This window comes from Myiozetetes cayanensis, unplaced genomic scaffold (assembly GCF_022539395.1).
Source record: "Myiozetetes cayanensis isolate MyiCay16 unplaced genomic scaffold, myiCay2020 scf48, whole genome shotgun sequence".
NCBI classification, from domain to species: Eukaryota; Metazoa; Chordata; class Aves; order Passeriformes; family Tyrannidae; genus Myiozetetes; species Myiozetetes cayanensis.
Window position 1 is genome coordinate 322,247 of NW_026087720.1, and position 14,594 is coordinate 336,840.

The following is a 14,594-nucleotide window of genomic DNA, read 5'->3' on the forward strand; positions in this document are numbered from 1 at the left end:
TTGAAGATAAAAAGGAACAATCCAGCCTGTTATGGTGAAGCTTTTGCTCTATTTTCCACTGAACTGGTTCCACTTCTTCGTCTTAATAAAAGCTCAGAGAAGTTTTTAAAGGCTGTTGGGACAGCTGGGACATCACATCCCCAGCTGTGATGTGACAGCCCAGGCTGTGAACTCCTCACGCTGTGACGGCCAAGGGAGGGTCCTTCACCCCAAAGCCTCTGGGCTGGGCAGCCGTGGTGCCCTTCCTCCTCATCCTCATGGGGTGGTAGAGGTTCAGCCTGAAGTGTGTCAGGGACTGTCCCCTCCTCACCTCACCAGGAACTGTCCTGTCCTGCCCATCCCCAGTGTCCCCAGGGCCAGTGTGGGGAGCAGGACAGGGGACAGGGACCCCGTCCAGCTCTGCCTGGGGAGGGGGCTCCTTCGGGGCATCCTGGGGAGGTTGGGATCCTGGGGAGCAGCAGGGCTGCAGAGGGAAGGGGCCTGAAGGAACAAGCAGAGATTTCCAAGGGAAACCATGGCCTGAAGAACAGGGAACACCCTCCCAGCCAGACACAGGATCTGGGCCATGGAGACCCCAGGGTTGGAGCCACCTCAGCCATGCTTGGCCCTGGCTGCGCTCACGCTGTGCCCACCAAGAGCTCTGCCTGCCGCTGGCTTCCATCCCGGTGAACGGGGCCAGTGGTTGGGAATTCCTGGCCAGGGCCCCGCGGAGCAGCTCCGAGCCCTCCGGCTGCTGCAGGAACAGCAGGAGAGCAGCGCTGGAGCTGACAGAAACCAGGCGCCCTTTGTGCGTGACCAGCCACAGGCAACGGGAAAAACCCAACCAGCTGCCTCCAAAATCCAATCAGCCTGCTCCAAAATACAGTCGGCTCTCTCCAAAATCCAGCTGTCCGGCTCTGGTGGGAACAGCGCTCAGCACCAGAGGACACCTGCTGACAGTGCCCCCAGGGCCCCAATCCCCACCTCCCCGTGTCATCCCTGCCCTTACAGTCACAGAATCACGGAATTATTGAGGCTGGAAAATCCCTCTGAGGCCACCGAGTCCAACCACTCCCTCAGCACATCCACATCCACATCCACCATTAACCCACATCTCCACGTGCCACATCCACAGGGACGTTAAATCCCTCAGGGATGGGGACTCCACCACTGTGCTGGACAGCCCTGGACAGCCCTTTCCAGGAGCCTGTCCCACACCCCGTGCTCTGTCCCACATCCCGTGGCCGTGCTCTCACGCCTGCAGAGTCCCCCCCCCAGCCCCTGACCTGTTCACTGTGCAGCCTCTCCCCCCTCTGTGCCCCCCCCTCCCCCGCATATCTCCCTGTTCCGAGCCCCCCCGAGCGGATTTAGACATCCCAATTTTAGCCGTGGCCGGTTCCCGTCCCCGCAGGGCTCGTGTGCTCAGCCTCACCTCCGCCTCCGCGCCGCGCACGCCCCTGGCTCCCCTCCCGCTGCTGGAAGCGCTCAGGGAAGAGCTGGAGACGTGTTTCCTGCCCTACGGGAGCACGGGCAGGGCTGGAACGAGCGGGCTGAGCCGTTCGCAAAGCCTGCAGCCCCTCTGCCAGCTCCTGTGCCCCGGGGCGGCGGTGGGGATGGTCCGAGCTGCGAGAAGCAGCTCCAGGAAACGGCTCTGCCCGTCCCCCGGGATTGCTCTGATCCCGAGGTGTCGAATTCCCGCTGATCTGCTCCCCCTGAATTCACACACTTGAGTTCCCTGTTGACACCTGCGGGGCCCACAACAGCACAGGGAAAGCTGCAGGTGAGGAGCTGCAGGACAGGGGAGGTCCCAGCCTGGGGTGGGAACTCAGGTCACACAGACAGAGCCCTGGGGAGTTGTGTGCTGGCAACCTTGGCCCTCAGAACCCATGGACAAACACATTGGGAGGGACAGAGCAGTGGGAAGGTATTTGTCAAATCCACGGAGCTGGTTTGGCACCTGAACCTTCAACCCCCACACAGTGCAAGCTGTGCAATGACACGTGGTGTCACCACATCCCAGCCCCATCCGTCAAGCACGGGTAAAAATAGGCACACACCAAGAGTGGCCTCCTGGCAGGGAGGGAGGCAGAGCTTCCCCCAGCCCTGGGCACCTCTGACCCCAGAGCCCTGCACAGCCACTGCTCCCAGTGTGGGGTCAGTGCCATGGGGGGGTCCTGCTCCTCAGGGACCCCTGGTCCTGTGGCACAGAATTGTCAGGACGTTCCTGAAAACCCCAGGGCCTGCAGAGTGTTCTGGAAAGGGATAAAAGCAAACTGACCCTAAGAGGGGCTCAGAAACCCCCCCAGACTCTGGCAAGTTAAAGTCAGGGGCCTCTGTACCTGGGACCCACCGTAAATAAGGCAGGAAGCTCTGGGCTGGCTGCACAACCCTACAGGATAAACCCCTCTGGAGCTCCCCAGGCTGGGAAGCAGCTTTCAGACCCTCTGCACCCTCCCAGGTGTACTGTGACCAACAGCACAGTGGGGTCCAAAGGTCTGAGCCCTGGTGCAGTGTCCGGGTCACCTGATGATTGGATGCCACCAGATGGGACCCCCCGAGTCCCTGCCCCACCCAGGGATAGTGGAGCAGGAACGGGCCCTTCTCCCTTCCAGACAGTGGAGAGGCAGAACTTGCCCCCAGGAGAAAATCCTCCCTGCCTGGCCTCCCATACACTTGAACCCTGGATGGAAACCACAGCCTGAACCTTTAGACCTGTAATCTCACTGATGAGATCCCCGAGCTCCTCAGACAAGAGCCCCAGCCCAGGCAGAGGCACTCAAGGTGTTCCCTTGCCCGGGACAGTGAAGTTCAGGAAAGGAGGAGCTGAAGGCAGAACAGACCAGGTGAGCTCTCCTGTCCTGCCAGCAGCATTTCCTCCTGGAGCTCTGCTGTGGCACACACTGGACCTTCCCAGGGTCCCTGACTGCACACTGGCAGTGGGAGAAGGTGACATCAAGCAGAGGGACAACCCCAGAGGGGCTGGCAGAGGGGCAGGACAAACACTGGGACAAAAGGTCTCTGAAGCTGCCTCACAGCAGGGGATTCCTGATGGAAACAGCCTCACAGAGCTGGTGAAGGAAGCACAGCCATGTCCTGGGCAAGAGATGCACGGAATCATTTAATCGAGAGGGTTGGAAAAGCCCTCTGAGCCCATCAAGTCCAACCATTCTCCCAGCACAGCCAAAGCCACCACTGATCACGTCCCCAGGTGCCACACCACAGGGATGTTAAACCCCCCAGGAGTGAGTACTCCACCCCTGTTCCAGAGCCAGACAGCCATTTCCAGGAGGAATTTTCCCAACCTGAACCTCCCCTGGCAAAACTAGGGACCCTTGTTCTGTCCCTTGTTCCCTGGGAACAGAGCCCGACCCCCCCCAGCTCCCCCTTCCTGTCAGGGAGCTGCAGAGCCAGAAGGTCCCCCCTGAGCCTCCTTTTCTCCAGGCTGAGACCCCCAGCTCCCTCAGCTGCTCCTGCTGCTCCAGTCCCTTCCCCAGCTCTGTTCCCTTCCCTGGACACACTCCAGCCCCTCAGTGTCCTGTACCTGGGGATCCCACACCTGCCCCCAGGACTGGAGGTGCCCCAGCAGTGCCAGCACAGGGGACAGGCACTGCCCTGGGCCTGTGACCACACTATGCCTGTTACAAACCAGGAGCCATTGCCCACCTGGGCACACCTGGACACACCTGGGCACACTGGCAGGGCTGTGCTGTCAGGCCCTGGCCCCAGGCAGGCAGAGCCCTGGGCTCCTGGTGCAGGCTTGGAGCGGCCTGTGTGTGCCACGTTCCCAGGACAGCAGCCACGGGGCAGGGTTTGAGCACAGGGCAGGCTGTCCACACTTCCCAGCCCTTTGCTCCATGTCAGAATTCCCAGCTGGAGCCCTGGGGAGCAGCTGGGGCCAGGAGCTCACGCTCAGCACGAGAGCACCAAGGCCAGCAGGACAAAGCCTGTTTCTCCTCCCTGTGGATGGTGTGACCGCTGGGATAACCAAGGAGGAAGGACTGTGGGACTCCTGCCTGGGAAGGGACAGACAGGACAGGTGTCACTGCTGTGTTTGCAGCAAAGGAAAGCCATGGAGGGGACACTGAGGATGAGGGACATTGGGACATTGGCTGCCCAGGGATGACAGGCAGTGACAACACAGGAGATGGTCACTGCTGTGGGAACAGCCACCGTCCCTGCTGTCCAAAGAAGCCAAGGGTATCCCATTCCAGGAGTGCTGCACTCAGGGTGGCTGAGTTTGGACAGATCCAGGGCTCAGGCAGCTCCTGCTGCTGGATGGGATTTATGTGCCCCAGAGGACCTTGAAGATTCCTGTCAGAGCTGCCGAGAAGGGCCCAACCAGGGACACGGGGAGCTCCAGCCGAGGACACGTCCAGCATGTGGGTGACAACAGCAGAGATCCACAGAGAGCCTGTGAACACCAAGCGCTCCCTCCCCAGAAACCTGGGAGCAGGGATGGCATGGGAGCAGCTCCTCAGCTGGGATCTGAGCCCCCATATCCCTGTATCCTGTTCTGGCATGTCAGCAGTGACAGATCCCAAGAGGAAGAGCAGGGACAGAGCCGTGTTCCACCAGCTGCAGCTCCTGGCAATCCACAGCTCAGGGCCTCGGGAGCCAGAGGCTGCATCTGCCTCTCTGTTTAATAGCCCTCAATCAATTTTTCTCCCACAAATTTGCCTAATGGCTTTTAAAATCCCTTTAAAATCTACTTGGGGCTGCTGCAAGTGCCCCGTGGCAACAAATTCCGCTGCGTATCACCCAGGAACACTCACCCCAAGGAATACACAGTGAGAGATTTCCCCCATCCGTGTATTTTACAGCTCTGTGGGGCATCCTGAGGGCATCCCAGCTGCTGCTCCGTGTGGGATGCCAGGCCTGGAATGAGCAGGCAGGACAGATGTGCTCTGCTGTATCTTACCAGTAAAGGCAAAGGGAGCTGTAGAAGGGAGGTGAGGTGTGGGATGGTGAGGAGCTGCTCCCACGTGCTGTCCCCATGCCGTTCCTGCTCTGTCCCTGCCTGTCCCCGGCTCAGGTGTTCCCTGAGCTGAGAAACTGGTTTCACTTGAAACCTCGTCCACACCTCTACCACCCCTCCCTGTGCCACCAGAGCCAGCGCTGGAGCTGAACCGCCCCAGACACCTCGGGGTCATCAGCAAACACCAACAACTCATTGTTCATCCCATTTCTGGGGAGTTTGGACATGATGAAAAGCAGAGCTGGGTGTGAGTCGGCCCCAGACACCACAGGATATGCTCTTGCATCCCTCTGGACCTTGTGGGGACACCTCAGCCTGGCACTTTGTCCCATTCATGTCACTGATCTGTTCTCTTGTCTGGTCTTTGTCATCCTGGAGAAGGGAGGCTCCTTAGGGACACCTTAGAACCCCTTCCAGTGCCTAAAGGGGCTCCAAGAGAGCTGGAGAGGGACTGGGGACAAAGCATGGAGGGACAGGACACAGGGAATGGCTTCCCACTGCCAGAGGGCAGTTAGATGGGATATTGGGAAGGAATTCTTCCCTGTGAGCTGGCGAGGCAGCTGTGGCTGCCTCACCACTGGAAGCGCTCAAATCCAGGTGGGACGGGGCTTGGAGCAAGCTGGGATAGTGGAAGGTGTCCCTGCCTATGGTAGGGGTGGGACTGGATAAGCCAAGGTCCCAATCCTGGGATTCGATGATTCAATGATTCTTTTGTCACTTTGTTTTGAGGCAATTTCCCTGACTGTCCTCCTGTGTCACAGAGCCACAGGGAACTGGACTTGGCCAAGGATGAAAAGTGGTCAAGGGAGAGCCATGGGGGCCTCTGGAGCTGCAGCAGATGGGAAAGGTGCCTGGGTGTAGTGAGTGGTTTATGTTGGGTTCCAACCCTTTTATTCCTTGTCCTTTAAAGTTCCCAGACGAACTTCTGCCTTCACTTTGATAAGAACCAGGGATTGGCTTCCCTTCCAGCCCTGTCTGGCACACACAGGACAAGGTCACCTACTGTGGGAGCTTGTGGCACCTGGCACAGACACGGAGCTGGGGAGGGGGTCCCTGGAGGTGGCCGTGGCTCAGGGGGTGATGATGGGGTCTGACAAGGCCAGATCACACTGCCACACTGTGACACTGCCCCACTGAGGGCCGACAGCAGGTGGGCTCCGACACGGGAACAGTCCTGTCAGAGTGCCCAGGGCAGTGCCACGGGGCTGCAGCCCGGCAGGACCTGCTGGTGGCCCACACCAGGAACTGCCTCTTGCTCCCTTCTCCCGTGTCAGGGTGAGATGCTGTGCAGGATACCTGGTGTGCACCGTCCGTGTCACCTCGCCCAGAACCGCCCTCGCTGCGGTTCCCGCGGTCAACCACAGCAGCCAAAGGAGCCAAGGGCTGGAGGAGGTGGACGGCGCCCAAACTCAGCCAGGCGCCGGTGTGGAGGGAGGGTGGGACGAGGAATGGTCGGGATAAAGTAACCGGAGACGGCCAGAAAGAGGGGAAAAACATCCAATGAGCCAGAGACTTGCCAGGGGAATGAAAACATCCGTCGGGCGCTGGGTGGGGGCTGGTGCGGCCGTTTCGGGGTGCCCGGGGCCCAGTGAGGGGGGTCCCGCGGGGGTGCAGCCCCCGGTGCCCCGCGCGGAGCAGCGGCTGCTCGGGAAGATGCCGCGGTGGCCGCGTCCAGGGACGGGAGCGGGAAGATCCCAGGACGAGGCTGGAGGGGCGGGAGCGGGAAGACCCCGGGACGAGGGCTGAGAGGGCAGCGAGCAGGGGAGGCTCCGTGACGAGGGGCCACGGGGTGGGACACGCCCGGGAACGGGGCCCGGAGAGGTGGGACGAGCCCTGGGGCCCCGGGCAGGGGTAGCGGGTGGGGGCGGGAGGCCGGCGGTGCCCGGGCCGGGAGGGAACGCACGACACGGACACACCCGGGGGCCTCGACGGCGGAGCAGGGCGGCCGGTGAGGGCCGAGCCCGGCGGCGCACCGCGGGCCGGGGGTGCGGGGGCGCAGGGGCTGCAGGGAGTGCGAGGGCGCCGGGGTGCCGGGGGTGCCGGGGGTGCGGGGACTCCTCCCGACGGGGCGGGGCGTGCGCGGCCGCACGTCCGGAGCGGGGCGGGGCGGGACGAGAGCGGGCCGGCCCCGCGCGGCGCGGGCAGAGCGCGGCGGGTTCGGTGCGGGTCTGGGGCGGGTCGGTCGGGGCGGTGCGTGCGGTGCTGTGCCGCCGGCAGCCGGGAGGAGAGGCTCCGCTCCCTTCCCGTCGGCTCGCCTCGCCTCCGGTCGATTCGGCGCTCATCGGCTCGGCTCGACGTGGATCAGAGCGGCTCGGCTCGGCTCAGCTCGGACAGGATCGGATCGGACCAGACCGGAGCGGCGAGGCGAGGCTCAACTCAGCTCAGCTCAGCTCGGCTCAGCTCACCGAGACACAGCACAGCTCAGCGAGCCTCAGCACAGCTCGGCTCAGCGAGGCTCGCGGCGGGGATGGCGGTGCCGGAGCCGGACGCGCGGCTGGCGCAGGAGAAGGAGGAGGAGAGCGAGGAGGAGAGCGAGGTGCTGGAGGAGAGTCCCTGCGGTCGCTGGCAGAAGCGCCGCGAGCAGGTGGGAGCCGGGCGCGGAGGGACGGGAATGCTGGGGACGGGAATGCCGGGGATGTGGATGCCGGGGGATGGGAACGCTGGGGGATGGGGCCCAGCGCGGCCGCAGCCCCGGGCACGTTCAGCGCGGAGGGACCCGGTCGGAGCCCGCAGATGCCCAGAGCAGGGCGATGGCGGCGGCCGGAGGGCGATGCCGAGAGCGGCTGCGGGGGGAGCCCGGGGCCGGGTGTGCCGGTGCGGGAGCCGCGCTCGCCGTGCCCTGGTGCGGGGAGCCCCGGTGCGGGGAGCCCCGGTGCGGGGAGCCGGGCTCATCGTGCGCTGGTGAAGGGAGCCAGGCTCGCCATGCCCCGGCGCGGGATGTGCCGGCGCGGGGTGCCTAGTGCGGGAACCAGGCTCGCCGTGCCCTGGTGCTGGAAGCCCGGGTGTGGGGATCCAGGTGCGGAGAGCTGGGTGGGCTCCGTAGCAGGGGCCCAGGAAATGGGCTCACCATGCTCCGGTGTGGGAAGCCCTGGTGCAGGAAGCCAGGTGTGCAGATCTGCGCTCTGTTGCAGGGACCTGGGAGCTGGGCTCCCTCCCCGTGCCCTGCTGCAGGAAACCCTGGTGTGGGGAGCTGGGCTGTGCCCCGAGGGAGCAGGGCAGTCCCAGGCACATCCCACACCTGAGGGCTCTGGTGCCCGTGGGACCAGCCGTGCTGGGCTGTCCAGAGCTGTCCCGAGGGGCTCCCAGAGCCAGTGCTGAGCCCGGGCCCGGGGGGTTTGTCTGGGCTGGGTCCTGGAGCTGTGCCTGGTGGCAGTGGTGCAGGTCACAGGATGGTGACCCTGGGCATCTCCTGTGGGGACAAGGACTTGCCAGGTCAATGGTGTGGTGACAGGGCTGGTCCCCACAGCCCCCCAGGGCTGGAGAACACGGGTACACCAGAGGTTACTGCTTTCCAGAGAGGGGGTTGGTTAACTTCAGCTCATCTTCCAGGGCCAGGGCTCAGCGTCAGGAGAGCCTGAAAATGGATCCGAGTCTCCCTGTCTGTCAGGACACCTAGGAATGGGGACCAGAGTCAGTGGGTGAATCCTGACCCCAGGCAGGGGTGGGACAGGCAGAGGTCACAGGCACTGTGGGCTCCTGAAGGGGAAAAGACCCATTCAAGGCCAATCTGTTTGTCTTCCATTATCTCCCCCTCCCCCTTAAGGACCTGATCTCCAGCACTCGGCTCTGCCTCTGGCTGTACTTCCCAGGCTGAATTCCCAGTCTGGGCTTTGCCAAGAATGTGATAACCTGCTCCTGTCAGTGCCATCAGCACCTGCCCTTCTGGCCCTCAGTGCTACCAGGTGCTTCCACACCCACACATCCTCCTTCCATCCCTGCTTCTGCTCCCTCTTCCCCTCTGACAGACACCTGACCTACACCAGGGTGCACCTGCCTAACCCTGACCCTCATTATAAGGATATTGAGGGGCTGGAGCCTGTCCAGAGAAGGGAATAGAGCTGTGGAAAAGTCTGGAGCACCACGAACAGCTGAGGAAGCTCAGCCTGGAGAAGAGGAGGCTCAGGGGTGACCTTCTTGCTCTCTGCAACTCCCTGACAGGAGGGGGGAACCAGGTGGGGATCAGGCTCTGCTCCCAGGGAACAAGGAACAGGACAAGGGCCTCAAGTTGTGCCAGGAGAGGGTCAGGTTGGATATTGGAAAAACTCCTCACATCTGTTCTGCCCAAATGCTGCTGTTTAACGATGAGGATTTTAACACTAATTTAGCACAGGAGCTTTCTGGAGTGGTGCTGCTGTGGCTGGAACTGGCCTCAGGTGTTCAACCCCCTGTGCAGGCGTGGGAGAAGTGAAAGCCCCCCAGTGTCATCTCCACACAGGTGCTTTGGTAGCTGTGCTGTGTCCTCCGTCCACGAGGACTTTTCTGCTGGAGCAGTGGGAAGGGGGTTGGCCTTTCCAAGGCCAGAACAGCTGTTCCAGGACAGCCAGAGAGGCAGGAAGGCTCCTTGATTGCAGAGTGGAGGAAGTTTTATGTAGAAGAGCTGTGTTTGTGTGAATTCACAGCTGCCTCATGACGTGCAGGAAGGGACTGAGCGAGAGCAGCCGCGCTGTCGGTCCCGTCTCCTCTCAGGAGCTGCTCAGCACAGGCTCCAAGTGCCCTGAGCGCTCCTGGGATTTGCACCAACAGGGATCTTCCTCACTGTCCTCAAGATTTGTTATAATTGTTTATTCTCCCTAGTTTGGTTTTGGCAGGAAAGCTGAGCCCTGTGCGGGACCCGCAGGGCTGAGCCTGATCTCAGGTTTGGAGAATGGGCCTGCTGAGGTGGGAGTGCCCTGATGGGCAAAGTGAGCCTGGCACACCCTTGGAGTGGTGTTGGGAGCCTGGAGAGCTGACAGGACACAGGCAGGTCCCCCCTTGACCTGGGGGGCTCAGCAGGGTCTCAGCCTGGAGAAAAGAGGGCTCAGAGGGGACCTCCTCAGTACCTGCAACTCCCTGACAGGAGGTGACACCGGAGCAGGGTCAGGCTCTGCTCCCGGGGAACAAGGGACAGGACGAAGGGAAGCAGCCTCAAGTTGTGCCAGGTGAGGTTTAGGTGGGATATTGGGAAAATTCCTTCCTGGCAAGGGCTGCCCTGCAGGGATTTAACAGCCATGTGGACGTGGCACTTGGGGACAGGGGCAGGGTGGCCTTGGCTGTGCTGAGGGAGCGATTGGACGCTGTGGCCTCAGAGGGCTTTTCCAAGCCAAACCATTCCACGATTCCATGACTCCACAGGCTGGAAGAGAAGCAGGGTGAGATTCACTGGCACGTACATTGGCATTAATGATGAGCACACGGGACTGGCCCCTGTTTGCTCACAGGACCGTGCGGGTGTTCCCGCACCACATGTCAGGTACAGGTGAGACCCAAGCGCTGTGCTGGGCCTGCCCCTGCCCCCCGAGGAATAAATCCCTTCCTTCCACAGCCTCCTTTGCCTGTTTATGCTCACCCATTCCCCAGGGACCCGCAGTCACAGGTTGCCACGAGCAGTTCAGGAAATAGAAGCACTTACAGGAGGTGTGAGGAGAGGCAGCCACGTGAGCCCTGCGGAGCCGCTCGGCCCCAGCCCAGCCCTGCTCTGCTCTGCCCTCTCAGGGCTGCCCAGCCCTGCTCTGCCCCTCTGAGAGCTCCCCTGCTCTTTGTGAGATGCCTCTGGCGCAGAATTTTCCTCGTGGGAATGCCAGGGCTCTTTCAGCTCTGCTCTGATGACCTCATTTACTTCCCCCACCCACCCTGGGCCATAAGAGCAGGAGGGAGAAGGAGCTTGGCTTTCTGTTCACGTGCAGAGTTTTGCACCTTTGCTGGTCTGAACATGAGCTGTGGCTGAGCCCTGGCACCTCGTGCTGGGATCAGTTGGGTTTATCTGGGTCACTTTGCTTTCCCAAACCCTTGATCCGTCGGGAAAGGGGATGCAGTGGCTGGCAGGTATTTGCTGCTCAGCAGTGCTGGTCCCACCATGTTCACCTGTCACATTCTCCGGGTTCAGGCCGTGATTTCCACGCTCTCTTTGTCCATCTCCAGGTGTCCCCACCTGTCAGTTCTGCCCATCGTGCTCCCTGTGGGATTGTCCTGGACCCAGCATGCTCTGGGTGGCCTGGGGTGTTCCTCAGGGCCTTTCCCTTGGGATGAGAGTGGTTTGTGCTGGGGCAAAACTCAGCTGTGGTTCGTGGACTGAGCTTTGCAGTTGATCTGAAATTTGTCCTTCTAAGCAGCCCCAGAACTGCCTCTTGCTTGTGACTCTGATGCTGCTTCTGACTTGGACTGCAGGGAGGGAAGGGATGGGCCATCCAGGGGGACCAGAACAGGCTGCAGAGGTGGGGCAGAGTGAACCTCGTGAAGTCCAACAAGGCCAAGGGAAGGTGCTGCACCTGGGTCGGGGCAGTCCCAGCACAGACACAGGATGGGGCAGTGGGTGGGGAGAGCCCTGGGGAGAAGGGCTTGGGGCACTGATGGGTGAGAGGCTGGAAATGACCCATCCCAAAATCCCTCATGCCCTGGGCTGATCCCACAGTGGGGGCAGCAGGGGAGGGGGGAATTCTGCCCCCTCAGATGAGACCCCACAGCAGAGCTGCCTCCAGCCCTGGGCGCAACATAGAAAGTGCCAGAGCAGGGGGAATGGCTGCCAGAGGGCAGGGTTGGGTGGGATACTGGGAAGGAATTCTTGGCTGTAAGGATGGAGAGGCACTGGCACAGGTTGCCCAGAGAAGCTGTGGCTGCCCCTGGATCCCTGGAAGTGTCCGAGGCCAGGTTGGATGGGGCTTGGAGCAACCTGGGCTGGTGGGAGGTGTCCCTACCCATGGCAGGGCGTTGGGACTGGATGGGCTTTCAGGTCCCTTCCAACCCAAACCATCCTGGGATTCTGCAATTCTAACTCTGAGCTTCAACTTCTAAAACCAGCAGGGTGAAAGAAGGAAAGAAGGGGAACAGTCATAGAAATCAAGGGAAGAGATACTGAAGCGCAATTTAAAGAAATCAAAGTGATATTAAAAACTCTGCAAGAGGGGTGTGGGTTTGAGGTGTTGTTGCAGGTTCCCACAAGACCAGAAAATGAAAACAAAATATGGAAAAATAGTGTAAGCGCTGGAATCCCGTGATGTGCAGGGGGTTCCCATTTTTAGGCATTAATGAGGTTTGCAGTTGGCAGGAGGATCACCAGTTCCGTGGTGGAGGATTTGGGAAGGCTCCAACTATGCAATATCTGCCACCAGGGTTATTTTTAAAAGCCTCTTTGTTGCCAGCACTCCCCGGGGACCGGGCTCCGAGTGTGTTCCCTGGGAGGAGTTTTTCCAGCACGGGGGGGATCAGCTGGAGGACTTGGCTCCTTCTTTTCCTGCCATCCTTGTTTTCCTGCCATCTATTTCGTCCCTGCCCCTTTCTGGGTTTGCAGCTTTTGTTTGCTGCAGGGGAACTTTGCAGGGTGAGTTTGTGGTGATGCTGCTGACCTGAGCTCATCACGGGTTCACAGCCAGGACTTTGGGGTCAATGTCCCCGATTTTAGGGTTAATATCTGAGACTTATGGGGTTAATATCTGAGACTTTGGGGTTAATATCCTAGACTTTAGGGTTGGTATCTGAGACTTTAGGGCTAACATTTGAGACTTCAGGGTTAACATTCAAGACTTTCGGGTTGATACCTGAGACTTTAGGACAGTGAAGGCTTCACCTTGGCCGTGCTCCAAATGGGAGTTGAGGGGCACCCCAGAGGCTTCTAACTGAGGATAAATCCAGAGGAAATTGAACTCCACTGGGAAACTTGACAGCAGATACTGGAAGCAGACAGTGGAGTTCTCTCCCCAGCACGTGCTCTGGGGGTCTGGCAAGGAACAAGCCTTGGCTGTGCCAGGTTTTGAGTCCTCCCCATCACACTCCGAGCCGTGCCTGGGGCCTCGGGGCCGCTCTCCCCGTGCCACGTTCTCCATTTCACAGAGCCTTTAATCCTTCGGGATCTTACCCGGCCTCAACAATCCTGTGCCTTGTTCTCGCTGCCGGGGAGGGAGTGACGTCAGCCTCGGTGAGGGCTCAGTGCAGGAACTTGTCCTTCTTCGTGCAGGAACACACTCCTTTATCCCCATCTGTGTTCTGCACAGGAATTCTGGTTGCAGCTCCTTTATCCCCATCCAGATTCCCCACAGGAATGCCTGGCTGCAGCTCCTTTATCCCCATCTGGGTTCTGCACAGGAATTCTGGTTGCAGCTCCTTTATCCCCATCCATATTCCCACAGGAATTCTGGTTGCAACTCCTTTATCCCCATCCATATTCCCACAGGAATTCCTGGCTGCAGCTCCTTTATCCCCATGGGTGCTCCCTGGTGAGCTCCGAGGCAGTGCCTGTGCCCTGGATCTCCTCCATGTGCTGAGCGGACGCGGCTCAGCAGCTCCCAGGCTGTTCCTTCTGCTCTCTCCTCCAGGAGTGTTACAATGACTGGCATTCACCATGTTTTCTTCCCTTTCCTGCTTTTATCCAAGCTTTTTTGGCCTCTCCCTGGCCCTCCCAGGGGGGGTGGTGTTGTTTACAGTGCCCAGACGTTGCAGCCAAGTCCTGCAGGCTCGAGCCCCCTTCGCTCCCCTCGTCTCCTTCCTCCCTTTCCTCCGATGGAACCGGAGGCCCTGCTGGGTCCCAGAGGATTTGGTGTTTCCCTGCTGGGCTGGGGGAGTCCCGTGGTGTCACAGGATGGATTGAGCTGCTCAGGTGCTGCGGGTTGGCTCTTCTTGGGTGGTTGTTGTTGGACCTGTGGCTGAGCATCCCCCGCCAGGATCACAGGCTGGTCACCGAGGGTTCCCTTGGCTCCCCTGGAGCTGCTCTGCTGAGGCACAGCTGGGAAAACAGGGAAATCACACCAGATTCCTCCGAGCTGGGCTGATTCCTGCCGGGCACTGCTCCTGCCTGGCCCGTGGAGGCTGCTGGGTGCTGCTTCCAGCCGGGCCTGGATGCTCAGCTGGTGCAGGCTGGCACTGGGATCCTTCCCTTTCTCCCGGGTCCTGCAGAGCCCTCTGACATCACCAACACTACTGAATATCCCGGGGGTGGGGAGGGGGCCAGGGAATTCCCGAGGTGTGGTTCAGACAGGGAGCAAAGCTCCGGGGCTGGGCTGGGGCTGAGCCCAGGCTGTGTCACCTCCTGGGACCCTGCAGGGCTGAGCCCAGGCTGTGTCAGCTCCTGGGACCCTGCAGGGCTGACCCCAGGCTGTGTCACCTCCTGGGACCCTGCAGGGCTGAGCCCAGGCTGTGTCACCTCCTGGGACCCTGCAGGGCTGAGCCCAGGTTGTGTCAGCTTCTGGGACCCTGCAGGGCTGAGCCCAGGCTGTGTCAGCTCCAGGGCCCTGGGGGTAAAGCACACATTGCTCTGTGCAGCAAAAACAGCTTCTCCCAGGAAATAACAAGCCCAGTGCTGCCCCGTGCAGGATCTCTCCTGGCTCTTGTCTGGGCAGTGGAAAAGTACTCCTCTGTCCCTTCCCCGCAGCGTGGCAGCAGAACAGGGATCACAGTGTTTGCTCCAGCAGCTGCTGGGCAGGAGGGAAGGGCAGCCGTGGGCATGGAGGGAAGG

General features: G+C 60.8%; 1 protein-coding gene across 1 annotated transcript in view; it reads left to right on the top strand.

Annotated features, from left to right (window-relative positions):
• Nucleotides 1–7,154: 7,154 nt before the first annotated feature.
• Nucleotides 7,155–14,594, top strand: part of LOC126648304 (poly(U)-binding-splicing factor PUF60-like) — a 44,902-nt gene continuing 37,462 nt past the window's right edge. Inside the window, 1 exon segment of the mRNA XM_050331093.1 lies at nucleotides 7,155–7,538. Coding sequence (XP_050187050.1) covers nucleotides 7,422–7,538 — 117 coding nt within the window. The 5' untranslated portion in view covers nucleotides 7,155–7,421.